This window comes from Bombus bifarius, unplaced genomic scaffold (assembly GCF_011952205.1).
Source record: "Bombus bifarius isolate JDL3187 unplaced genomic scaffold, Bbif_JDL3187 scf7180000008490, whole genome shotgun sequence".
NCBI lineage: Eukaryota > Metazoa > Arthropoda > Insecta > Hymenoptera > Apidae > Bombus > Bombus bifarius.
Window position 1 is genome coordinate 112,436 of NW_022884681.1, and position 25,507 is coordinate 137,942.

General features: G+C 43.3%; 2 protein-coding genes across 7 annotated transcripts; one reads left to right on the forward strand and one right to left on the reverse strand.

The window, feature by feature from the left end:
- Window positions 1–419: 419 nt before the first annotated feature.
- Window positions 420–25,425, reverse strand: LOC117213059 (RING-box protein 2). 2 transcript variants are annotated; one of them, XM_033458292.1, is made up of 2 exons: window positions 25,016–25,413; window positions 420–2,469 (listed from the first exon to the last, which is right to left on the reverse strand). In XM_033458292.1, exons 1-2 carry the CDS (start codon window positions 25,167–25,169, stop codon window positions 2,291–2,293), a joined length of 333 nt encoding a protein of 110 aa, XP_033314183.1. In that variant the 5' UTR covers window positions 25,170–25,413; the 3' UTR covers window positions 420–2,290. The 2 variants fall into 2 exon arrangements, with proteins under 2 accessions (XP_033314183.1, XP_033314184.1); XM_033458293.1 differs by lacking the exon at window positions 420–2,469 and adding an exon at window positions 24,230–24,875 and having other exon boundaries at window positions 25,016–25,425.
- On the forward strand, window positions 7,462–24,125 carry LOC117213045 (facilitated trehalose transporter Tret1). 5 transcript variants are annotated; one of them, XM_033458270.1, is made up of 8 exons: window positions 7,462–7,724; window positions 12,320–12,359; window positions 16,132–16,587; window positions 19,870–19,995; window positions 21,174–21,297; window positions 21,414–21,587; window positions 21,682–22,061; window positions 22,214–22,795. In XM_033458270.1, exons 2-8 carry the CDS (start codon window positions 12,327–12,329, stop codon window positions 22,793–22,795), a joined length of 1,875 nt encoding a protein of 624 aa, XP_033314161.1. In that variant the 5' UTR covers window positions 7,462–7,724; window positions 12,320–12,326. The 5 variants fall into 5 exon arrangements, with proteins under 5 accessions (XP_033314161.1, XP_033314160.1, XP_033314159.1 ...); XM_033458269.1 differs by lacking the exon at window positions 12,320–12,359; XM_033458268.1 differs by lacking the exon at window positions 7,462–7,724 and having other exon boundaries at window positions 12,270–12,359; window positions 22,214–24,125.
- Window positions 25,426–25,507: the final 82 nt, after the last annotated feature.

Genomic DNA, 25,507 nt, shown 5'->3' on the forward strand with positions numbered 1-25,507 from the left:
CTAATCTATTTGATGTTTAAATATTCATAACCGCGTGCAGCAGAGCTAACGATACATATCACAAAATAATAAATTACTTTATACTGCAGATCCACAGTCCAGTCCCGCAGTCCTAAATTAGAACCAATGAGAAGGCAAGTTCTGTGGAGGCTCGACTCAAGTTGACCTCGAGTCTACATACCTACGTCGCGTGTCCGCCTTTCAAGAAAAACGTGACGGACAAACTTGTGGGGTATTGCGTCATTCCATATCAATGCCTAACTGTTTTCTCTTCTCTTCTCCCTAGCTCTCTCTTTCGCTTTCTTCTCTTTTTCTCTCCACAAACGTGCACGTGTGTATAGTCACGCAATTTTGGTATGGTATACGTCAGATTGTGTGCTTATATAAAATGTTGATAAAATAATTAATTACTTCTCAAATAATTCTATTTCACTTTATTCTTTGTTAAATCACGTATCTTTCACAGCTTAGCACGACTTAACGCATCATATCACTTCGTGCTAAACATTATTGTAATAACGAAACTTTATTTTTATCAATAATATATGTAGACGTCCTTAAATAACAAGTGAGATAATTTTAACGATAAACGCCGACGATGCTAATTCCCACATAAATATAATATGAAAAAAATTGGACGAAAATAGAGAATATTATTAGTAGTCGTTACGTAAAAATTGTAAAATTATTATTGTCTACCATAATAACGGTAGCAGTACATGGTGAGATTCTATATAAAATTGCAGATACATTTGATATTACCGATCGATTAAGAATTCTAATGAAAAATTAAAATTGAAATATTATATTATCGTGTCGTCTAAATTCTCAAAAATCGCGTAAATTCCATATAAGAAATAACCGCAAGTTGGAATAGTTGGAGGAAGGAGAAAAAAATGGTGGCATAAAAGAGTAGGAGAGATTAGGCGTACATGTGTGCGTATGTTACGTATAGTATATGTAGGTTCACAATGATGGTAGAGGAAGAAAGAAAGACTCGCCAGAGGCAGGAGAATCAAGAAGGGATAGAGGATAGCAGGGAGCAGAGAGCGCAGGGTGTAGAAGAGGAAGAAAAAAGGAACACGAGAGGTGACGGCAACTGCGAGGTCATAAATATAAGCGCTGTTATACCCTTCTACCATCCGATTGGTCGAGCCTCCAGACGAGCCTCCGTGGTCGTGACGACACGTAACGCCAGGCAACGATAGAATGGACAATCGACACGGTGGCGAGTGCCCTGACAAGGAGGAAGGGGAACAAAAAAGAAAGATCCAAGACGAACCAGACGGGGATAGTAGAAACGAACAGGTTACGAACGAAGAAGAGAAGAAAGGAGCGACCTTCGAGCGTCGGATTGTGGTGATTACGTGCTAGTCGAGTCGTACCACATCGTAGTACACCCCGTTTTGTATTATGTCGCGAAATTTTCCGAATTCATCAGAATTCTGTCTAATCGTCAATAAAACGTAATACTAGCGAATTAGTCTATCTCCTTTTTTTATTACAAACAATATAGAACACTCGAGATATAATCGAATCGATTTTTCGCAAGGGTTCTATAGAGGTGAGATAACTATTTAAAAATAATTCAAACGAATGAGCTATGAGAATCGTTAGCCCGCATGGCAGAACACTATTTTAGTCAAGAATATTTGCGTAACTCGAAGCATGGACATTGAACTCTCTCCTTTATTTTCGATATCTACCGATAATTTTTAGCATTATTTATGATGTAACAGAATTGAAACTAAATAAGATATCGATAGATATTGAAAATAAAGTAATCACATTATCTTATAATAGATAAGGATACACGAGCACAAAATGCACTTCGCACTTTGGAATTTTCTATCGCTGTTTGTGATTGATCGATGCAATTAGCGATGGTCTAATTTTAAAAGTTCCACCTTCTAAACTTATCTAGTGACAGGTTAAATTCGATAATTTGATACCATTCAACTAGAGGCGATCAAAAAAGATTTTCTTCCTACGTATTAAGCACATATTTTCGCACTTTGATCGAATTTGAACCTGACTATAATACGATCCTAAGTTCAAGCAGCTTCCACCTTTGATCAAGTAGAATGATTTTGTAGTTATGTAATTCAAGTTTTAAGGCGCATATCTTGAAGAACGGTAGGGGGAAAAAAGGAAGTACTTGAAGAAGAAGAAGAAGAATGGAAAAAACGTAGAAAATGTAGTGTATGAGAAGGAGGGATAGAGAATGAGAACAAACAATGGATAAAGGAAATAAAGAGGCTGTGGTTAATGTCTCGTTCGTTTGGTTTGGTTATTTTCCCATTCGTTGAATGGACCACTCTTGTTGGCATAATGGACAACGATTGTTTTGTTGCACCCAAAGAGACATGCAACAGTAGTGAAACGAATGATTGCATTCTCCCCAAACTACGACGCAATCTTGTCGGCTATCGTCCTTTTTGCTTTCCGCTTGACACCGGAGACACGCATCTGAAAATGAGAAAAAAGGAAAGAAGGGTGATTAAGCGGTATCTATAATTTTTTTTTTTTATTAATCACGTGTGTATTATACCTTTATGACATTGATAAAATTTAATGGAAAATTGTAGATAATGCAGACGTAAACAACGTAAGTAAGTATTTAATTGGATAACATATAAAGCAACGCGTACACTGTAACAGTAAAGTTGTAGAATCTGTTGAATAACGAGAATATAACTTTTAGGAAGTTTTTAGCGATGAATCGTTTGTAAAAACCTAAAATATACTCTTCGTGTAAGAGAAGTTTATTCGCCAACCAGCCGACGATCGACAAGTATCATCGATATCGTCTCGGTTGGCCTCTGTTGTCTCGGGTATACGAAGTACCAGAGTATGTACAAGTGTATGTGCATGCTTGTAAAATTCCATCGCCTTATCTGATGAACGTGTATACGATGTGTGTGTGTGTGTGTGTGTGTGTGTTGAGAGTAATTACATACTGGGAAATCAATCTTTCAAAGAATTAGAAATAAACTTACGCGTATCATTTACAGGTATAATATTTTTAGCTGGAAAAAGTCAAAGTAAGCCGAGTCGACGATCGGCGATATATGACGAATGTTGAAACATTTACGATGGGAGTTACACGACACGACGGTTCTGAAGAAACGATAGTTGGTCGATTAATCTTCGACAATGATTCTCAAGAACTACTTCTCGTTGACCCACACCGGGGGATCCTGACAAACGTATCAGTCGTGCCCCCGGGTCTTAGGCGAGCAGGGTATCGGGCCAATTAACTCTGACGAACGGGACAACGACAGGCGTTCGTGCATCAGCCACCGTGCTTAGAGGCTTCTTCTGGATCGTTCTTTCCTTCCCTCTTATTTTCCATCTACTTTCTTATTGTCACCAACCACGTCAATCAACACGCGACCTAACCAAACGTATCTTTTTATACAGTTGCCGGGAATTGACCCGTTTCGGGACAACAATCCAACTAACTTTACTCGTCTGCTCTTCGGTTAACCCAGATCGTCGGCAATTATTGATAAACAACGGTAACTTTCCTCAAAGCGTAATTTATCGATGCAACGGAATTAAGATTAGATCCAAACTTCGACCAACGAGTAATCGTATTCGGTTGGTAACAGGAGAGAATAATTCATCGTACTCCGTTTTTAGACTCGGAAAGGTAAGGATCGGCGGATATTAACGCCGATGATATTGCTGATAGTCAACGAGCTATGCCTCTAATCTGACTGCATCCATCACTTCGATTCTCTAACGAGTTTCTCGAACGTTCGAAGAACGCGCCCTATCGATGATATCTTCTCGTGAGATCCGACAGCCAATAAAGATCGATCGATATTGCGTACGCCGATCGTTTAATTAATTCATTCGGTTGATAAACGTCGTCCGGACCGTCAAAACAAACGTGAAATTAACATTAATTAGGTGTATCGAAATGTTCGAGTCAGTCATGCGCAGGATTGACGATCGAGCAATGTACATATGTACTTACATCATACGTTTGGATTTAAACGGAGAGGAACGTAGGATCGAGGAACTTCGGTCGTTAGAAGGCCTGGCCTGGCAGACGGCAGATGACGACGGGACTGCATGATATTGCAACGAGAACTATTGAATGGCGCGCGCGTGCGAATGTTCCTTCCCGATGTTCGCGTTGCGCTATTAAAATTGCACGCTATTAATTCTAGCTTACCTTGCTACTACTTACTTCTATATTCGAAAACACTTTGAAAACATCTGTATCGAATCAAAGTTCGCAATATAGATCAATGCATATTGCATGTAAACGTATCAATACTTACTCGTTTTTTATTGCCGCGCCCATTCACATTTTCCTTCTATATATACGCGAAAGGAACACACCGTTTAATACGAAATACCTTTCGCTTTATCAAACGTGAACACGTTTTGACGAACGATTTCTTTTACTTCCGACTCGCCTTTTCTTTCTTTGCACATACAAATAAAGCGAATATCCGAAACGACGTTAAACATTGTCACGTTACGTTACGAACGAACCAACTTGGCTTTGATTTGTTTTCTTGCGTCAGAGTGTCGCATTCGTAAATTTTTATCAATCATTGAAACTACCAGGTATTTTTCCTTTGATACTAACAATTTGCTTCATCGATTAACCCCTATCGATCAATGAGTTGACCGTGTTCCGTGATGTAACGATATGCGACAATTGTCGAAGAACTCTGATCATCGGAGAAACGGAGAGAAGACAACAAATTGATCTTCGGCTGAAATGATATTTGCAACGTAGTCGTCGTTCTCCTCTAGAATTCAATATCGAAATCTGAATTCGATGCCACGCTTCAGGCGCTCTAATAAGATGACCAAAGACGACTATCAGATGACACTCTAATAAGAATAACACTAATAAGACGAAAAAACAATGCTCTTTCCTCATTGGCTCCTAACTTCCTATCATCTCTCGCGCCCTCCCCTCTCTTGCAAATCGCATCGAAATTTTCCTCAATTTAATACCGATTTTTGTCATTTGGTAACTTTTTTGTCCCGAGACGATGCTAATTGCGATCAATCGTTACACGTTACGCTGCTCATTTGTATATCCACTAATACACATATATATGTACATACGCGTATATTAATACATTCTGCTGTGTTACACGTGCTTTATTGCCTTATGCATATGTATGTGCGTTGCTAGCAAACAACTCACGGTTAAAGATGCGATGATGCCCGACTGTTAATCGCATATTACGTTTTGATAATGCGTAGAAAAATTTATGTTTAATTGGATGTCATTGTAAATAGCGTTTTGCATACCGATGTAAAGTTCAAGTTCAACAAATACGGCTTTGATCGCAACGACTTCGATTTCATTAGGAGAATATTTAACGATTTTTACATCTATCGCTCTGAACGAAGATAAGGTTGCTTCGTGAATTTAAATAAAGACAAAACTCAAGTGTAAAGGCAGAACGTTGTAAGACCTCTAGCGCCTTTTTGCCTTTTTGGCGTCCTTTGCTTTCGTTTAAATGGACGTAAATTGCAGTACATGCAGGCAGTATTCGACCGCTGTATTAAAATTTATCAAAGTAATTTACGATAGTAAAAGCACAAAAAAAAAAAAGGGAAAAATTTTCTTGGGCAAAAATAAAACATTAGTGACGCAAACAAAACCGGTTATCCGATAGACTATTTACTGTGTTATCGTAATTTATATACGATCGAGCGTGTGAAACATTAAAACATTGCCAGTACTTGCGAATTGAGTGGAATCAAAGTGTACGATCTCAATTATAATTTATTTTCAAGAATATAAAAGAGAATGCAGTAGGAGATGAGATTTTATACGCGTATACGCATGGACAGGATCGAGGGCGACTGTATACGGTCGCGACCGAACGAGGTCGAACGACTGGAACCTTCCGTGAAAAGTCCGGAGGATATTGGCGTCGTAGTTTGATCACTGGAGAAACCCGACGTTCCGATTTCATTTCTCACTATTCGTGTATTCTTTGTTCCTACTGTAAGAAACCAACTATACACATGTATACATGTGCATGTTTGCGAAATGTCCCTGAATCGTAATCATACTTAGTCGAGAGTAAAACAATTGCCGGAATCGGAATCCACGGTGGAGAAAGATACGGAAGGAACCAAACGGAAAGCGAATCCAAGTTCGACTGACTTCCGAAAAATAAACGAGATTAAATGGTGTGATATACTAGATCTAATGGTATAACATGGCACTGCGTATAAACTACAAGGGAGTCTATGTTACGTTTACAGTCAGCATCGAATTCATATGAGAAATCGCAGGATAACGCGTGGCATCGTGACTACAGCAAGCTGACGCGGCTGGACGAGGCGATGCGATTCACGGTGAGGCGAGGTGAGGTAGGGCAGAGCTATGCCCAGCGAGGTACGATGAAGCGAGGTGAAGCGAGACACGATAAAGTGCGACGAGACGAAGTACGGTACGGGGTGGAGAGAGGCCAGAGACGAGGCGAAACGTAGCCGACCGATGGACAAGAAGGGTGAGAGGAAGTGCCAGGTCAGCGCGCATATCCCCCACCAGCGGCGCGCGCCCCAATGGAGGAGGCGGTGCTTACGACCACACCGGCTTCTATATAAAAGAGACAAACCCCCCGATCTGATTAGCAAAGTTCCAACACACGTAAAAGTGCATTTCACTCATATTTTGTAACATCCAAATTTACGGTCAACAGAACGAACAAACATACGATAATAATTTGAAAAACGGTTAGAACTGCGTAAACCACGCTCTTAATCTCGAGTGACTCAGACGAGAAACGAGCGTATCGGTAAACGGAAATCGACGTTGGAGTCGGTAATTACCGGTAAAGAAAGAGAAACAGAAACGATTGAAAAAATTTGTCGTGATCGACTGTTTAATAGATCCCGCGATCATTGACACAGGGACAGATAAACGTGTGTGCTGCAGATGCGGCAGATGTAGCAGGAATAGCGCAAGCCGGGAACGTAGGAAGCATATAGACGGATAAACGGTGGACGACACGAGACGGCACGGAACAGCATAGCACGAACAGGAGCAACAGCACATCAGAGAGGAGGGTAGCTGTGGTGTCGCTGGTACCGCTTAGCAGTGGTGGTGGTGGGTTCGGGCTCGAACTCGAAGCTCGAGCTAGCTAAGAAATACGTTGAATCGTCCACGCGGCATCATTTAGACTTTAGTCATTTGCCGCGCAGTCTCGTAAGGGTGGTTGTGTACACACGTTAAGAGAAGAGATACAAGAGGAAGAAGAACATTTATTTGAAAAATAAAGACCGCGTGACTCGCACCGATCATTATTCGAATCTATACTTGCATTAAGGAAGTATCGAAGCAAGCGTGATATATATATTCTGTTTGTATATCGCGCACGATTTCACGCATCTCGTGACAGTGTCAACGACGCACTGTAAACGCGATTCCAAGCAATCGCGTGAAAACGCGTGAAACAAGGAAACACCGTTTTCGCGACAAAGCGAGTCTCGTATCAAGTCGCGAGAGAAAGATAGCAAAGGACAGAGAGAGAAGAAAGTCGATAGGGAGTTTCGAGAATCTGGTCGTGGGTAGAACACGGGGATTCAGGTGACGCGAACCAGTCCGACTAGCGACGCAGCACTAACACGAGAGTATTTTGAGGCCTGCCGACAAAATGTCCAATTCCCAGAGGAGACAGATGATGCAGCCATGGCCTCTGTGCCTTGTGTCTTTTTCAAAAACGAAGGTAAGATATGTACGTACGTTATCTCTCACGTAACGCGAATTCGGCCGATCGCAATCGACGTATATTCCGTTCGTTCTCCGCCGGCTCGTTTTCGCCTAACCATGTCACCAATTCGTGTTCCCTCGTTCATTTTCGGTGCCTTCTTTCTCTCTTCCTCCCGCGTCTGTTTCCACAATTTCGCACTCTCACCGCTTTGCTCTTTCTTCCCCTCCCGAGCTTCTGGAAAGTTCCACTGTACGTACCACCGCCACCGCCGTCGCCGACGTCGCTAGGCCCGGTCGCCCGGTATACTCTGTGGCCGGCGCCTCTGCCGTCACATCACGTCACCACCTATCGTCACTCTTCGCAATTTTTCATCATATATCTTCCTTCCCATTCACTGCTTATATCATCTTAATCTTACTTTAAATTATCCCCTTAGCCTTAGCCACCTTTCTCTTCCTCTTCCTCTTCCGCTTCCTCTTTCACTTTCAATCGTTTCAGTTACCGTTCTCTCATGCCCTTGTACTTCTCGCACGCTGATCGATACCTCCAGTATACATACGTTCTATTCGAACGCACGTGAAATTCTACGATCCTTTTAACCAGGACTGCAAACGCACTCGAATCTTTGGGTTTCCATTTTGCTCCTCTCTTACTTGCTACCTTCACCCTCTCACTTTTCTGTCTCTCTGTTTTACCTTTCTTGGCTATCCCCTCTCCTATGGAAAATGTTGGAATTTTACTGTGCATCACCGGTAGTCTGTTTCGTTGCTTTTCTATTCAGCCAGTATGCATCCCTTTCGTTCGTACTGAAATTTCTTCGTTCTATATTTAAAAAGGACGATCGCATGCATCGATGTCGGCGGAGTTTGCCGGGTGTATCGTATGTCGAAAGCTACACGCAAAGCGAACGATACTTGAACATTCGTGGTACATACCGACTGTGACGTTCGGTGTTGTTCATCGCGGTAACGTTCATGTGTTCGCGCGCGTTTATGTTATATGTATTTTTGATACTTGTCGTTGGTATTTTTTTGAGTTTTCGAATTTCGGCAGCGCTTGGTACGTGACCGTCACCGTCCAAAAATATCGATCGTCGAGTTAAAACCGCGCGTCTGTATTATTACGATTCAGTTAAATACGTATCGCATAGAAGCATTTGATTTTGGTAAACGCAAGCGACAATTGTAACGTTTCGTGCGTTAATCAACGAGGTAGCTAATTTCGGTCACTGACGAACCACTACGCCTCTGCATCATTATCGGTTAAATGGTGTTCGCGCCTGTTTCATTGAATAAACGAGATTGCGTCGTCGCGACAATAAGAGCACCTTTAAACGCTGTTGCTGTTAGTCATCGTTTACCGCCTATAACCATTTGCGTTCGTATTGATATTCGTAATTCGTAATTCGTAATTATTGAAACGCGAAATATATATATAATATCGAAGTTTGAATTTTAGGACATGTCGTCCACCAGAATCGTCGATCGGCGTGTGCCGATCAAAAGATGACAAATTTTGTAATACAAGAAACATATTTTTCAATAAATGGCATTTTTTAATCGTTAACAATAGTTTCTAAGTGTTTTCGGACCCGCTTCTTCCATACCATTCACACTCGAACGTTTAATCATCGAATACATACTACATTCATTGTTTTTGTTAAATCGAAATTAGTTCTACTTTGTATGTACCGCCGCCTTATTTTCTCTTTTCGTCGTATAATTTTATTTCGAAATGTTTTATTGAAGATTCCATTTAAAAAGTTTCAGAACGCCGAACCACGTATCCGCGATAAATATCGCACGTAAAAGAGACCAATTGTTTTGGAAATGAAATGCGTACACGTACTTACGTACAGGGTGTACAAAAAAAAGAAGTAAGTGTCAAAACCAGCGTAATCGTACGCCTTCGGGTCAATGGAGATTTGTAAAAAGAAAATGCTTGTGTCGGAGATTTGTAAAAAAAAAAAGCAATTTGACCTTGACCTTAAAAGCCAAGGTTAAATTCTTTTTTTAGCACAGCATATTTTCCTCTTCATCGTCAGAATCGAAAGCCTCAAAGAAACTATCGATCGCGACTTAACTGTCCTCTCGGAAAGAAATTGTAGAAGTTTCAATAATTCTCAACCTCTTCGGTGCAACGGCGTTTGTCCGGCACGTAGTCGCTTGACGGCCGCGAACACCAGCGATTGCGTAGCGCTGGAAAAGATTAAACTTACTGAATTCACAATGTGTCATAATTGCGAATATGTTGCACATTTTATCGGTGTAGGTAAATAAACGAGGCCAATAACGCGGTTGCCAAAAATTCCTGCCCATAAGTCGATCGTGGAACGTCCTTGATTACATCTTTCAACCATTGCATGGGGATTTCTACGAGCCCAACTCCTCACACTTTGCTAATTGAACACGTTACTACTCGAACAACTACACTCGTCTGTGAACAACGCACGTTCCAGAGAAGCGTGGTTCGCGTTGCAATTTCGGAGCCAATAAGCGTGGCTGATATTATGGATCCACTTCTTGGACGAGTTCAGATTACACGTAGTGAATGTCATTCGAAACGCTCTGTCAAAACGTAGTTCTGCCCCATCGCTTGTAACAATGGCTACGACAAGTAAAAGTATTATCGCGAGAGAATTTGAAATCGCGAGTTTCGAGTTTTTCAACTATAGCACACGAAATTGAAATATCGAGTTTCACGCCTGCAAGAGACGCAGCCTGCCGTTAGGATAAAAAAGCGAAATTCTACGCCGTAGCCGGAAGGTTAAGACGCTGCGGTATTCTTGATTATCAAATTGTTAATTGTAGCCGCTGAAAATCACGTTGCCTTCGAACCTCATCCACGCGTAAACATCTCCGTTATTTCTCGCTGATTTTTCGAAAAATAACATTTTGCGAGTTAGTCTATAGTTTCCAGTTACTTTGTCAATGTAAATGTTACATTGTAAATGTAAAGAGATCGCGAATAAGGTCAAATCTGGGATCAAATATAATACTCGGACAGGAAAATTTTTGATCTCAACGTGCCTCCTCGATGGTATTGGTCGGGCCGTTAAAGCCGAAAATGAGATTCATTTTTCACGGAAACCAGAAAGGGTTTTGAAAATTCGGTCTTACGAACATTCGGGCTACGAAGGTCTTAAATCCGCTCAAGATCGTGATTGTACAGAGCGGTTAGCGGTAAGCGGCGCAATAAGCGACGGAACAACCAATGCCAATGCTCCAAATGCCTATTTTACCACTTACCGCTTACCGCTTTCTGTATGATCACCGCTTAACCGGTCGTCGTGAGGCGGCCGAAAAATAAACGATCGACCCGAACCTAATGCAATACTTGTGACTCCGATGTATACAGAGTAAGCCATACAGTAGGTTAAGAGCACCAAAATTTAAAGAAGGTACGATCACAATCCATGAGCGAGATACACATCGACAGATTGACCTAAATTTTTGAAGCCTTATTTCTATGAAAAACGAGCCTCGTTATCGGCCTCGGCAACCTCAAAGTCCCCTAAAAAGTGTCATTCTAGTCAAATATTTTCCAATCCGAATAAAATACCAGAGCCGAAGACACTTCAAGAATTACCGAAGCTTTAACAATTTTTTTCGAGAGAACGGTTGAGTTGCGACCCATAGTTCCTTATTGATGAATAGAATACGATGCAATAAGAAGAACTTAACCTAGAATTCCAAGATCAAGGTCAATTTTACGCGGACTTCTTTTTTTACGAATCTCCAACGACCCGAAGGTGTAGAATTACGTTATAGCGGTTTTTACACTTACTTTTTTTACACCCTGTACAAATACGCACGCGCACGCTGTCAAACCGTATGGATCTTATTCCTTTACCGATCGTATGTATTATAGATAGAGTAAACGATGCGCATTCATAGTTCGAAAGATGAATCTTCTCACCATCGTAAGCTCCTCGTCACTGTGTCTCCATTAAGGGCACCGTTCGATACATGTAACCACGTTTGTAACCACGCGTCTTTACTCAAAGCATTTCTTTCTATTCTCATGCTAATTGTCAAAATCAATATTGGTTGTTGGTGCAACGGGGGTTCATCGCTCTTTCATTCTACGATACCACGAATATCGACACTCGACGCAATACGATTGTAACGAAGAATAAAACGCAACGAAAAGATAATGCAGAAGGAGAGTCAGAATTCGATTGGAAGCGTGTTCGCTGTCGAAAGTCCGCGAGATTTTACGAAACGAGACTCATAGCAACGCGCGATCACATACGTCGGTGTTTATCGTAAAAAAAAGCTACTACGCTTCGAAAATAAAATAGCATAATTCGTGTTTATTATACATTGTATCGAGTCGCGTTCGACGACGATGTTGTACTGCCGCGAACCGCCGAGAAACGGGGAAGAAATGAGGGGAAGTAGGTAAGACGCCATACGGCTTAGATACATAGGTACGTAGCAACATCAAAAGAGTCGTATATCGTAGACACTGACAGGCTAGATATCAAAGATTACCAACTATTATCTAATGCTCCCCGCTATACCGCTTTCCGTAGCATAATATATTTCGGCCAGCAAGATGTGGATATTGCAGTCGACTTATCTCTACGTTAATTGTCACGGACGCAGCGCTAAAATGCTTCGTCAGCCACGAGTGTCTACGCCGCTGGTACGTCACACTATGTATTGCTCTAAGTCAACCGCACCTTCATTTCGAAATCTGCATATAGAGAACATGTGCGTAGCTTCTCCCGTCGATCTCCTCCACATGGAGATTCATTCGAAACATCATGCAAGATTCGTCGTGTCGAGAGGATCCAGTCGATCGAGCGATGTACGGATAGAACACGATCGAGTCATAGAGCGCGGAATCGCTGAGTGAAAGCGCAGAGTATGCCATGTCGTAGATGCATGGTCCGACAATCTCTCTTTCTTTTTTTGCTTCTGCTCGTTTACACGCTCGCATACATAAACGCAAAAGTAACCCTTGATATTCGATATCCTTGAACGTCGCCACTTTTTGTTTCTTTCTTTTCCATCCTTTCGCATTCTACTTTTCTGTTTGTTGCGAAAAATGTATACGATGTGTTTGCGTTCTATGCCCTTCGTCGAGTCATAGTTACGATACGAGAGAGATTCGAACGGTCCTTACAGTTTTCCTTAAAATGTCGCCGAAGCGAACCTCGTGTAAAAAGATTTTTGCAACGATTCTAACTACACATGCATCTTATCCTTGTCAAGCTAAACTAAGGCGAAGTACATATTATCGATAGAAATATCAATTTGCTTCTAGAAACACATTCCGCCATAAACGTACGAGCTTCATTTTCGGTGGCATATAGCCCAATCAACAAGCTCGAACATTATATAGAATGTATCGTAAGCGAATCGGGATCTGCATGTACAATGTACATCTACGCAGATTCCGATTCACACGGTATTTGTACGTATCGTTGAAACGTGCGCACAAACGCCAGTATTCAACGTCAATTCACGGTCGGGCCAAGATCACTGGGATTAGACTGATGCGCGCGCATTCACACGTATTCCGCATATCGATGAAATCCCTTCCTGTGTCTTTGGCATATATATACAACATTCATATGTAAACGAAACACGTGACAAATTGATTTTCATGAGCAACTTACACAACTTAAACTATGTAATACCACAACGATGTTACGATTATCGTGAATTTCATATTTTCTTACCGATAGTAAATACCACAGAGGCGTAACATCGAGTTAAGAAATTCGATTTCGATTCGAATGCATATTGACCACGCATGTTACATTTGGATTTGAAATCAGTGCGCCTTTGTACGAAGATGTTGCAAAGTATCTGCTTCTCTTCTCTGTATACTCTTTTCCCTTGTTTTATCGACTGCATTTGCTGCTCTCGTTTTCTACGTTCCCGTTCCATGCAAGCACGTGTCGCGTTAATTTCATTTTCTTTTTATGAAATGATAGCCACGTCTTACTTCGGCAATGTTCAGAAGAAACGAAAATAGTATCGTCGTACGATTTAGACTACGCAAATGGAACGATGAAAGTACGCGCTTGTTGCACGGGCCTACGCGTGTTTGCAAAACAGAATAACAAATGTCATATCGAACGTACTTAATGCAAGTTTACGTAATTCTGTTCGAGCGGTATGTTTGAAGTCGACGATGTAACGTATGTTTTTTCTATCTTTTTTTTTTTTTTTTCAAAAGCACGACCGGAATCGATGAATTTATTGCGTTTCATTAGCATTTACGCTCGTTATTTCGCAATACGTTCTATCACGCGACTTTGACGTATCAAAAACGTCGACGAGGCCGAAATATAAATATTTGCGATATTTTAACGTACATATGTACACGGAGGAGAGACAACGTTGGAGAGTTAAAGATCTATGAATGCAGTCGGATGAAAATAACGTACCTATGAAAATCGTTCGTCCTTCGAAATGATTGACATACGATGAATTTTTCACGATTTTGTAGCAATAAGATTGAAAAATTTCGCGAAACACCGAACGAAAAATGTCAAGAGCAAACGAGAGTTACTCGAAAGATAATAACTGGCGATGGTCCGTGATGCGAATACAGCGATCGCAGGGTACGCGCCGCACCATTTTCACAACTCCAATTCGTTTCTCGTCTGTCGGTTAACGGTGCTTAACGTTCACGTTAGATAGCGCCACGAGAATCTGGCGATATTGAACCTATATATGTACACAGTGGGCGACCTCGGGCGCACGCTCGTGCCCGCGTTTTTTTAAACGTTTTTTTAGTTGGAGCGATTTCGGTTCACGAACCGCTGTGTCACGATCGTAAAGGTCGAAGATTATTTGTACAGTGTACATCGTGCGAGAACTACACCGCAAGAAGGCGCGTTCATTGTTCTTTTTATATTTATTTAGTACTACGAAGGACAATAAGCGGCAAGTTACTACAAGTCGCGAACATGTCGTATCCGTATCGAGGACGATCGGCTATTGAGTCCAAAGGAGAAACGATAGCACGAATGCAAACAATGAAATCATCGTTTCTTAAATGCGAGCAACGAGACTATAATGGACTATCGGCCAGCTGATCCAGCACGACGAGTTCAATTTGATAAGGGAATTAGAGAAAAAATAGATTTCCGGCAATTGGAAATGAAATTAGCGAGAGAAGTAGTAGTCTTTGGGCGATAGAGACGCGAAAGACGAACAAGAAGGAAAACGAATGGGACGCGTTGGGACGAAAGGGGTTGAGAAATGATAAAAAAATGTGCCGGGTATAAAGGCCAGGGCCAAAGGAGGATAGATAGTCGTTGGAAGCAGAAAACATTTTCTTTTATAATTATATAGGAAATATGGAATATCGATCGTGGAAAATGCTATATGACACTCGCATAAAAACAATCGGTATTACTCGAATAGAATACGAAAACGATATATTTGCAAGTCTAGATCAACCGGGAAATCGACGCACGTACGTTTTCAATTTTGTACGGATATCGATAAGCAGTCATTGTGAGATTGTAGCGGGTCTGTGATATACGTGTTGCCCGTCGTCAGATACGATTTTCGGAGAATTTGGAAAATTCGGAGAAATCGGTGAATCGATCGAAATACTGTTCGAGATAAATGGAATCGACATACGTGTGAAGATGCGTCGCAGTCACGAACACAACTTTCGCGAAAGTAAAGAGCTCATGATTCGTTCGTGAACATAGGGTTAAACATAGGTCATCGATAAACAGGAGTAAAAGTCATCTAATGGTACAGAAAGAATCACGCTGTTTCTCGCTCTTTGTCGTTTTTCGTCATTGGTTCGTTACGATAATCGTTACATGCATCCTACTCTCCCTTTCGTTCCATGTCGTTTCTCTCTATATGACTGCCGATAAACGAAACTAGTATAAATACTCCAACTTGAAAATTCCATCATCCCCTTGATGTACGCAGTCGATCGTTCCACGGCGAACACTGGATTCGCGTAGCTCTCTGCTGTTCGTTGACTAAACGCGTATCGGTTTCTTCGATCGGTATTTTCTTATATCTTTATACTCTCCGATAAATTCTGTTACGCCGGTTCGAATAAAAGAGAATTTGCGACGAAAAGCGTGTACGGGAAAGCGGTGCACGTCCCTCCTACCAGGAAAAAGAAGAAAGAAGAAGGATCGATCGACCAAGCAAGTAAGTTCGATTTTCGTTCGGATCGGTCGAATAAATGCTGATTCGGCTTTTCGTCGAAAGTCGAATCGCTTTTATTATTTATCGGTGATTCGCCTTTGCTTCGTTCTGCCTCGGACTATCGACCGAAACAGCTCGTATCTCGTATGGCGCGATGATACGCGAACGCGAGATCGAACGAAATAAAACGGAAGGGAAAGAAACAGAAGAGAAGAGAAGAAACACGAAAGCGAGAGAAACGAAAAATTAACAATGGCAAATTTATCTGTTTACAGGAACACAACGTTTTGCCAAAATATTACACGAGGGTGCCTCCGGTTACGAGATCGGTCACGAACGATTCGGGTATCAACCTAGATTGTTCGTCCAACACGACGATTGCGACGAATGCGAGTCCGTTCAACAGCCAGACAGCCTTGATCGCGGAGAAAAAGGTGATTCTTTCCGGCAACAGTGTCACCGCCTCCAGTAACCACTACTATGCGCAGAACTTGAGGAACAATCATCAGAAGACCCTGAGCGGGTCTCATATGTACGATCCCCTCGACAAGGGTATCGATCACGATTACAAACAACTCGATCCGTTGTTGGTCGGTGAACCCCCGTACGCGGGGATCGAGCTTACCAAGCCAAGCATGAGTTCTCAAAATGCCAAACCGACCAAGGACTCGGACACCGTTATGCAGTTCCAGAAGGAACCGAAACCATCCATCATGCGTTATGCCAATCAGGTAATTTATCGTTTGTCTTCCTAATTTGTTCGTTGTTTCACACAAAGTCGTACACAGTGGTCAGGACATTGGACGCGTTGCAACAAGTACCGCGAACGATATACGGCAAAATCGCGTTCGCGTAATTCTCGAGTCGGGCGGGAAGACGATTATCGAGAAACCGGTTACCGTTTACAGTTGACACTGACGAAACACGTGGACCATTCGCAAATCCGTTTTCCCGTCGTATGAGTTTCGACGAGACGATAGTTACGTACGACGAGAAAACGACAAAGGCCACGTTCTTTTCTACTCGCGTACGAGTTTCAAGGATAACTCGAGGAAGCATCCTTGATCCATTTTCCTTGCGACTCGCCTCGAGCCTCTTAGAATCCGGACTCGTCCGCCACGTGAGTCTTACGATCGAATACGCGCGAATATACGAATATTACGATCGTGGAAGGTTTCGCGATTTCAAAAGAATCTTGCACGACCGTTGCACGAGGCGGCATCGCGATAGCGGTGCAGGATCCCGAAGCTTCTCGCCCTCGACGCTTTTCCTTCTCACGCGAATCGAATGCCATGCGTGCCTTCTCCGCCCTGTCAGTCACTCGATCTAAACTCGAGGGCATCGTGATCTTCGTGCTTACGACATCTACGTTACGTATGCGTGTGCATATATATATACGTGTGTATGTGTATATATGTACATTCAGAATTATATTTGTTGTTGCGCAAACGGGATAAATATCGTGAACAACACGATATTACGAAAATACGCCAAACAAACGCGATGCTGCTCGATTCAAAAAAATGGGCATCCGGTATCCGAAAAGCTGTCGGTTCCTCGTACGCAGCACACGTTGAGCGTTGAACGTGGAGCGCGGAACTCGCAATTAAACCATCGCTAACGAGATTATATTTTACTCATCGTCACGCCACGCTCTTTTTATTCGTGGCACGCGTCCGGCTCGAATTAAACTATGTACATAGTAATCTAAAGCAAACTAAATCGGTCCGAAAGAACACACAGAGAAAAAGGCGGCACGGTCGCGTCTATGGATGGGAAGATGTGAGTGTACGTATAGACGGGTGGGAAAGGATGCAGAAGCAAACGGGACAGGTGTAATAACGAGAAAAGGGGAAGGAATTGCGCATTGATCTCGCGCGTGTTTCGTGATCTCTCTATCGAAAGAGGCAATTGCGGAAAACAAAAGGCGAATGCATGCATCGCATGCGTGCATGCACGTTTGTACCCAACTACGGTGACCTTGCACGCTTCTGATAATAACTAACGACTTAATTTCCTTCCACGTATGTACATCGCTGACGTACTCTCGAGACGTTTGCGCATCATATTAAACAATTAATAGTGCAAAATGACAAGAGAGATGCGAGGCGTGTAGCCGATCAACAGTTATCGCGAATTCCACGTTCGATCGTTCTTAGATCGGTCCGTTCGATCTTAGACGTTATCGAACGAACGTCAAATCGCAACGAAATCAATTTTCGATACGATCCGTCGAGATCGCACGAGCATCGTTACGGATGCGTTCGATCACACCGTTTTGTCTCGCTCGCGATCGCAGAAATGCTTTTGCATCCATCTTCCATCGACGTAGTCGACGGCGTAGTATATCTCGGTTTACGGAGATCGTCTGCCGCCGATCGCGCGTCGATGCAACGACCAAGGGGACGGAATGGAACGAAGTGGAACGAAACACGGTAGCTCGTACTTGCACGCGGGAGAGAAAAAGAAGAGCAATGCGTTGTGCTCCGACAAAGAAGATTACGCAACGCGAAAGAAGGTCGCGAGTAACAAGATCGACCGGTCGCAACAACGACGCGGTTCCGTCGCGAGATTCCGAGGCAAGGCTCTCTTTTTAAATAAGCGCTCGTTCGATCGCGGCCAACGTATTCGAAGAAAACGAAGCGGCCAGCGGCTAAGGGGGATAGCTCGACCGGCCGTTCGTCGCGATCGACATCTTCGTTTCCCCTCTTTCTTTTCTTCTTCTTCTTCTTCTTTTCTTCTTTCTCTGTTCGACGATCTCTCGAAATTAGTCCCACGTGTCGGGATCGAGTAACGTGCACGAAGGAATGGCACGAGTTACGCTCACGCATAGAACCCCGCGTACGCGAAAGCGGCGCGCACACATACGGCCGTAGGTACGTATAATCGTCCGATTCGCGGACGGATGGATCCTCGCAATGACAAGGGAAGGGATAGTCGCGGCCCCCCAGCATCGTTTCCCTATATAAACAGGGAACCACCCGTCGGTCCACGAGTACCAATAGCGTGTAATTGATATACGGGAACAACGTCAACGTTAACGACAGCTCCGACCGCATCGTATTGACGACGACGACGACGACGACGACAACGCTACCGATACCGTCAACCTTGACGACAAAAAAAAAATATCAATTGCACCAACGACAGCAACATTGGCAGCGACAGCGCCAGCAAGAAGAGAAGCACAAGTAGAAAGAGAAGAAGAAGAAAAAGTAGAGGAAGGAGTAAAGGAGGAATAGCAAGAACGATAACAACAACAGGACCAGAGACGATATTTCATACGAGAACAACAATAGTGACAGGAAATCTCGCCAACGCGACGCGCCGACAGTTAAATGGTCGAAAGGACACGATCCGATACGGTGTAATAATAAAATTAAATCGACGTCGATCGGCACGCGCGGATCGCGAGCGTGTTGGAACAGTTTGTCCGGCATCCTACGATTCGAAAGCAAAATCGAGCGGTTAACGTCTAGGCGAGAACGATCGTAGGGACCGTGACGCTTTGGCAGGACATCTCCGCGAAATTTTTCGTCCGACCTTGCCTCCGTATCGTTCTCAATCATGAAGATTCTTATGCGAGCTGATACCCATGTGAACATCGAATTACCGGGCAACGCGCCAGTCGCTAAATGCACCTTCACTCAGGTATCGACATAACACGGCATTGTGTACTTTATATAGAAATCTCTGAACGATGTTATTAACGATCTTACGCGTGCGAGCGTCCCTCGTCTTCCGTTGTTTCGTTCGTTCGTCGTTTATTCCTACGCCTGTAACCATCGTTCGACCTTTCGTATCGAGTATCGGTCGAGATTTTACCGGATCTCGCTCGACCGATATTATCTCGTAAACATCGGGCTGTTACAACCAGTAGCTTATTTCGTAGCTGATGAAACTAAACACGAGTTGTTACCACGTGATTCTACGAGTCACTTCGACACGGGGCACGCTCTTGCGACAATTTTTATCCACCTTATTAATCGATGTTTTAATTCAAACGTTTTCAGGTGTTGGCTGCCTTGTCGGTGTCCATGTGTTCCATGGTGGTAGGTTACTCGAGCTCCTATACCTCCCCAGGTTTGGTTTCGATGCGGGACAACGCCACGGCTACGTTCGAAGTAACGAAAGAAACCGTAAGTAGCACGAAAGTCTTTCCGTTACGTTCCGAGATGTAAAAGCGACCTTGCGGAAGGGTGAACCGAGCGAGGAACGAAGGGAACGAAGGGACCGAAGGGACGACCGTCTCTCGTGGACAACATTGTTTTTAAACAAACGTGCCTCGCGAGGAGATCGCGCAATCTCGAGTGTTTCGGTGAAACGAGAAACCGTACGTAACCAAGACGTTATCCGAATTCTCCTCTTATCCGAAGACCGAGCCAAGGTCGAGCGATCGTTACCGAGGCACGTTTGTTTTCGAACGTATTTCGATTATGCTTCCGCCGTCGTCCTCGATTACGCGAACCAGTGATTTACCGTTCCATCGCGAATTTCTTTTCAATCGACGCGTAACTAGGTAAAACGATCGCGTTTGGCAAACTTATGTTACGCGAGAAAGATCGTTTCGCGTCGGTCGTTTGAAAGAGGGCGACGATCCTGAGAGACAGCGACAATGGATAACAACGACGCGAGGAAAGATACACACATATATACATATATGTATATATATGTACGCGTGTGTGTGTGTATATATATATACAGCATCGATATCGAGAAAGGGTCAATAAATGATTGAGCGTTTAACCCATCGAGTGCGTCAATGCGACGTAGAATCAACGATTCGACGCGTTTCCCATACGACCCCGTGTCGCGTTTCGTTCGTTCGACAACCATCGACGCGCCTTGTCCAGCCTCGATTGGCGGGACACGCGATTGGTTCTTTGTTGATCGATGCCGGCACGCCGCTAAGTCGCCTACGTTGCCAGTTGCTACGTCGCTCCCGGTAGTCGTTACGTTGTTACGCCATGCGACTTTTGCCGTGATTTACCACAACCTTCGATCGGTCGATGATGCGCTTGGAGGTTTAATCGCGCGCGTGAATAAACGCCATGTAAATGCTTCCGGGTTCCTCAATGTCCCGTGTCTCTCAACGATCGCCGCTGTACGCAAATCAAGGTCTACGCTGGCGCGATAACGCTCCTTAAACAATTTCTTCGTTTCTTCCTTCCTTCCTTCCGTATTTCCTTTACACCCCGGACTTGTTTATATTCGAAGGTCGACGAGCGATTTTGAATAGGATAACGAGACCGCTCGCGCCTACGACAAGATCGAGGACCGGTCGGGACACGATCGTTACGAGAGGTTTTTGTTTCAGGGCATGTGGATAGGATCGATCATGCCGTTGAGCGCGCTTTTTGGAGGCATGATCGGCGGACCAAGCATCGAATACCTTGGTAGAAGAAACACTATTTTGGCCACCGCATTACCCTTCATCGCAGGTACGGCCGCGTTCCCGTTCCAATTTTCCAACGGACAATACGTTTCGACGATCGTTCGGATCGCGACGATCCCCTTAGTCGCTAACGGCTCGACTAATCGATCGATATCGTTTCAGCCTGGCTACTAATCTCCCTGGCAGCGAACGTTGCCATGGTGCTCGCTGGCCGTGCTCTATGCGGGTTCTGCGTTGGCATCGCGTCGCTTTCGTTACCGGTGTATCTTGGTGAAACGATACAAGCCGAGGTACGTGGTACCCTCGGTCTCTTACCAACTGCTTTTGGTAATACAGGTGAGCAGCTTCTCCATTCCAGTTGTCGAGATATCCAAGTATCGATATTGCGATGGAAATCGAACTAACTTTGTTTGCCTTTTGATTTCTTCAGGAATTTTAGTCTGCTTCATAGCCGGCATGTATCTAGACTGGAGAAACCTCGCGTTACTCGGCGCTGCTTTACCGATACCGTTCATGATTCTGATGTTCGTGATTCCCGAGACTCCTAGATGGTATATCTCCAAGGGAAAGACAAAAAGGGCGCGAAAATCGCTACAATGGCTGCGAGGCAAAGGCACCGACATTACCGACGAACTGTCCTCCGTTCAAAAGTTACACACCGATAGCGAACGTAACGTTTCGCAGGGTGCATTCATGCAACTGTTCAAGAAAAATCATCTGAAGCCACTTTTCATCTCGCTCGGCCTAATGTTTTTCCAACAATTTTCGGGAATCAACGCTGTTATATTTTATACCGTTCAAATTTTTAGGGTAAGCTTCTGCTCTTTGCTCTTTATCCCGTTCTTTGCATATTCGCGTAGAGATCAGTAAGAAACAGAACAAAATGTACATACATATATATGTATATATATATACAAAGAAACGAAGATTAACCTTCGGATTATTCCGATTGTATTTTTCAGGACGCTGGAAGTAGCATCGACGAGAACATCTCTACCATCGTTGTAGGTATCGTAAACTTCATTTCAACGTTCGTTGCGGCATCCGTTATAGACAGACTAGGCAGAAAAATGTTGCTGTACATAAGCGCTATATCGATGTGTCTAACCCTATTCACGTTCGGTACGTTCTTCTACGTGAAGGCGACAGGAGTGGATGTGACGGCATTCGGTTGGATACCGTTAATGAGTCTGATCGTTTACGTAATCGGCTTCTCTCTGGGATTTGGCCCGATTCCATGGCTGATGATGGGCGAGATTTTACCGGTTAAGATACGCGGCTCGGCAGCCAGCGTAGCCACGGCCTTCAACTGGAGTTGCACGTTCATCGTCACGAAGACGTACGAAGACATTGTTTCGGTGATTGGACCGTACGGCACTTTCTGGATGTTCGGTACGATCGTTCTAGTTGGTTTCGTCTTCGTAATCGTCAGCGTACCAGAAACGCGAGGTAGATCTCTCGAGGAAATCGAGAAAAGATTCACCGGACCGGTGAGAAGAATGAGTGCGGTCGCTAACATGAAGCCTATGCCTATGGCCTGTTAATTGTTCCTCTCTCGTTCGCTCTCAACGTCGATAATTAGCCAATCGATCTTTTCGACTAACGCGACGATGGTCGCGACGTCGACACTAACTCGCGCGTGTTTCGCTTCGTTATGAAACGAACGAATCCTATAAGTATAGTTCCTTCGTTCTGTCGATAAGAACGAGCGAAGGGCACGTGTCTAGAGAGGACCGTCTTCCGGATCGATTCTCTCCTTTTTCAACCTTTTTTCGATTCGTACGCGGCTGCTCTCTGCTTCGTTCACTTTCGTTTCTCCGATTGTCTCTTTATTCCGGCCCCTTTCCAAACGACCCTACACGTGAAACCGCTCGCTCCGACGACACCAATTTTTTATTTCCTTTTGAACCAAACACCAAATACTCTTCGTTGTCGGAGAATTATTTCCATTGCGTCTAGCTTCCTGGAAAGGTGCGAGCAGATGGCAGCCGAAGAAAGCAACAGGATAAACGCGCGAAAAAAGAAAAAGAAACGAAGAGAAAAGACGAAGGAAGTTTTAGAGAGCGGAAGTTTCGGTAGATCAGCTTGTTGTTTGTATGTACTTACGAAAAACGCTTGCTTGACGCAAGACCGGCTGATAGTTTAACGACATAATTGCGAACGCAAGCTCAACTTGAGAGAACGATCCGTCGACTAGACGTCATACGTAACCGTTATTTTTCTTATTTCAAATACTTTACAGGGTCTACCTCAAATTAGTACTTTTACTAAAGGTATACGAGTAGGTTAACGACAAGGATGAATTATTTAATTAGTACACGTGTGTATAGATTCGAGTACACCGATATGTTGTACTTAAGAAAATGCGTATAAACAACGTCGAAAAGGGAAAAACAAACGTTTCTTCCTTCTGTATCACCGCGACAATAAAATTTTTACGCGACGGTCGTAGAGGTAATTCTTGTGCATTTCTATCGATATCGACCGTCGCGTTTGTACATATGTATGTAGTTACCGATTTGCGTCAATGAACAATTGCGTCATCTATCAACGAACTAAACCGTATCATTCAGATATAAGTTAAGAAATAGAGGTAAAATAATACGCGTTTATTTTTTCATCGTTGAAATTGATGTAACTCACGAAAGAAACGTATCGCGCACAATGGCGCACGACATATCGCATTTCTTGCGTACACATGTATATACTGAATGCATGTATATACTTTGAGAATCGGTTCTCGTTATACAACGATATATATTTGTAACGCGATTTTTACACAGTATGCGCTTTTAATTCTTCATTTTTATTCCTAGTTTTCGATAATATGTACCGAGATCTGTTTCAGTTCAATCGAATCTCGTTTGTACTTAAGCGTCGCGCGTTCTGTCCTATCCCGTCGTGTCCCGGCCCGATTCATTTTTCCTCATACTCCCTTTCCTCCTTCACGCACCTGTATTTTTCTTCCATTCCTTTTTCTCAATGCGTGGATGTATGCACATCGTTCTCGATGTCGTGCGGTTAAACTGCCTCTATTCTCGCATCATCATTCCGAATCTCACCGCTGGGACAAGACAAGAAAACGTTACGAAACATTCCTATCTCGTATACTTTCACGTACGATCTAGATCTATCGCGTCACGAGAAATACGTGTTCCCTCGGGAAAGGCTTTGTTTCGTACGCTCTAGCCCCTTCTTTTTCCTTCTACTTTTACCTTTTTAGTCTCGTTTCTATTTACCCAATTAACATTTCTATCGCGTGCCGCTTAGGCGTAGGGTGCTTGCCAAATTTTGAGAAAAAATATCGCTCGAAGATTTGTAACTTTACTACTATTATTTCCACTCGCGTTAAATTGACATGTACATTTCTAAGTTATTAAAATATAACGTTTGACAAAATACTCTTTGCTTCTCTTCTCTTCTCTTCCCCTTTCTTCTACTCTCTTGCTTTATCCGTTCCATTGTCCTTCCTTTTTCACGCGATTTTTTATCCCCGCCCCTGTCGATCCTATCGTCTTGCTTTTATGGTAACGCCATACGTTATTCCACATATACGCGATATATATTTGCTCGTTGGAACGAATTTGATCGTTGAATAAGGATACGAAAAGAAACGGAAAGTCGCTAACAACGGCAAGATCGATGTGCTCGTAAGTATGTTTGTCGAATAGGCATAGTCTAATATCGTTTCGATCTTTCGAGCAAAACGAGTCTTCGAGAAACGCCTTAATCTATGGACTATATGCATTTGAATGCAAACTTACCCATTACTTGAACTCGGCATATCGCGCAAGTGTCACATTCTACGTCCCAGCTCCACATAGCCACGGCGTTCCATTTTTTTAAGATAAACAGTTTATCCGGTTTTAAATTGTCGTTGTCAGCACGATCTCCTAAATCTTGCTCCGTCTCGGCCATTTCGACTTTTTAGGTTAGAAACGACGAGGCGACGCGAACTCTCTCAATGATTCAAACATCCGTCTCCGATGAAAATCTTCAAAGAGATCCCACACCTGTGACGCACACCCTGCGTTTATTCAACTTTGTCACGCGCGTTCGAACGATATCAACGACACCGTTGTCGATTTTGGTATTGGTATACCGTGAATCAAATACGAGCGGTGTTCTTCCTTCGAACGCGCGTTTTCGATAATGCAGATCGTGCGCAATCGGTAACAAACGGTTCTATGCCCCGTTAATCATTCGGCTGTATATATATATACAGTCGTGAGAAGGACGAACGTATAGTGCCATCT

Excerpts from the sequence above, each read along its gene's own strand:
- LOC117213045 (XM_033458268.1), top strand. The coding sequence starts at position 12,270 with ATGTGGATATTGCAGTCGACTTATCTCTACGTTAATTGTCACGGACGC. Across the intron at positions 21,588-21,681 it reads AACTGCTTTTGGTAATACAG|GAATTTTAGTCTGCTTCATA; the intron begins GTGAGCAGCTTC and ends TGATTTCTTCAG. Across the intron at positions 22,062-22,213 it reads ATACCGTTCAAATTTTTAGG|GACGCTGGAAGTAGCATCGA; the intron begins GTAAGCTTCTGC and ends TGTATTTTTCAG.
- LOC117213059 (XM_033458292.1), bottom strand. The coding sequence starts at position 25,169 with ATGGCCGAGACGGAGCAAGATTTAGGAGATCGTGCTGACAACGACAAT. Across the intron at positions 2,470-25,015 it reads ATGCCGAGTTCAAGTAATGG|ATGCGTGTCTCCGGTGTCAA; the intron begins GTAAGTTTGCAT and ends TCTCATTTTCAG.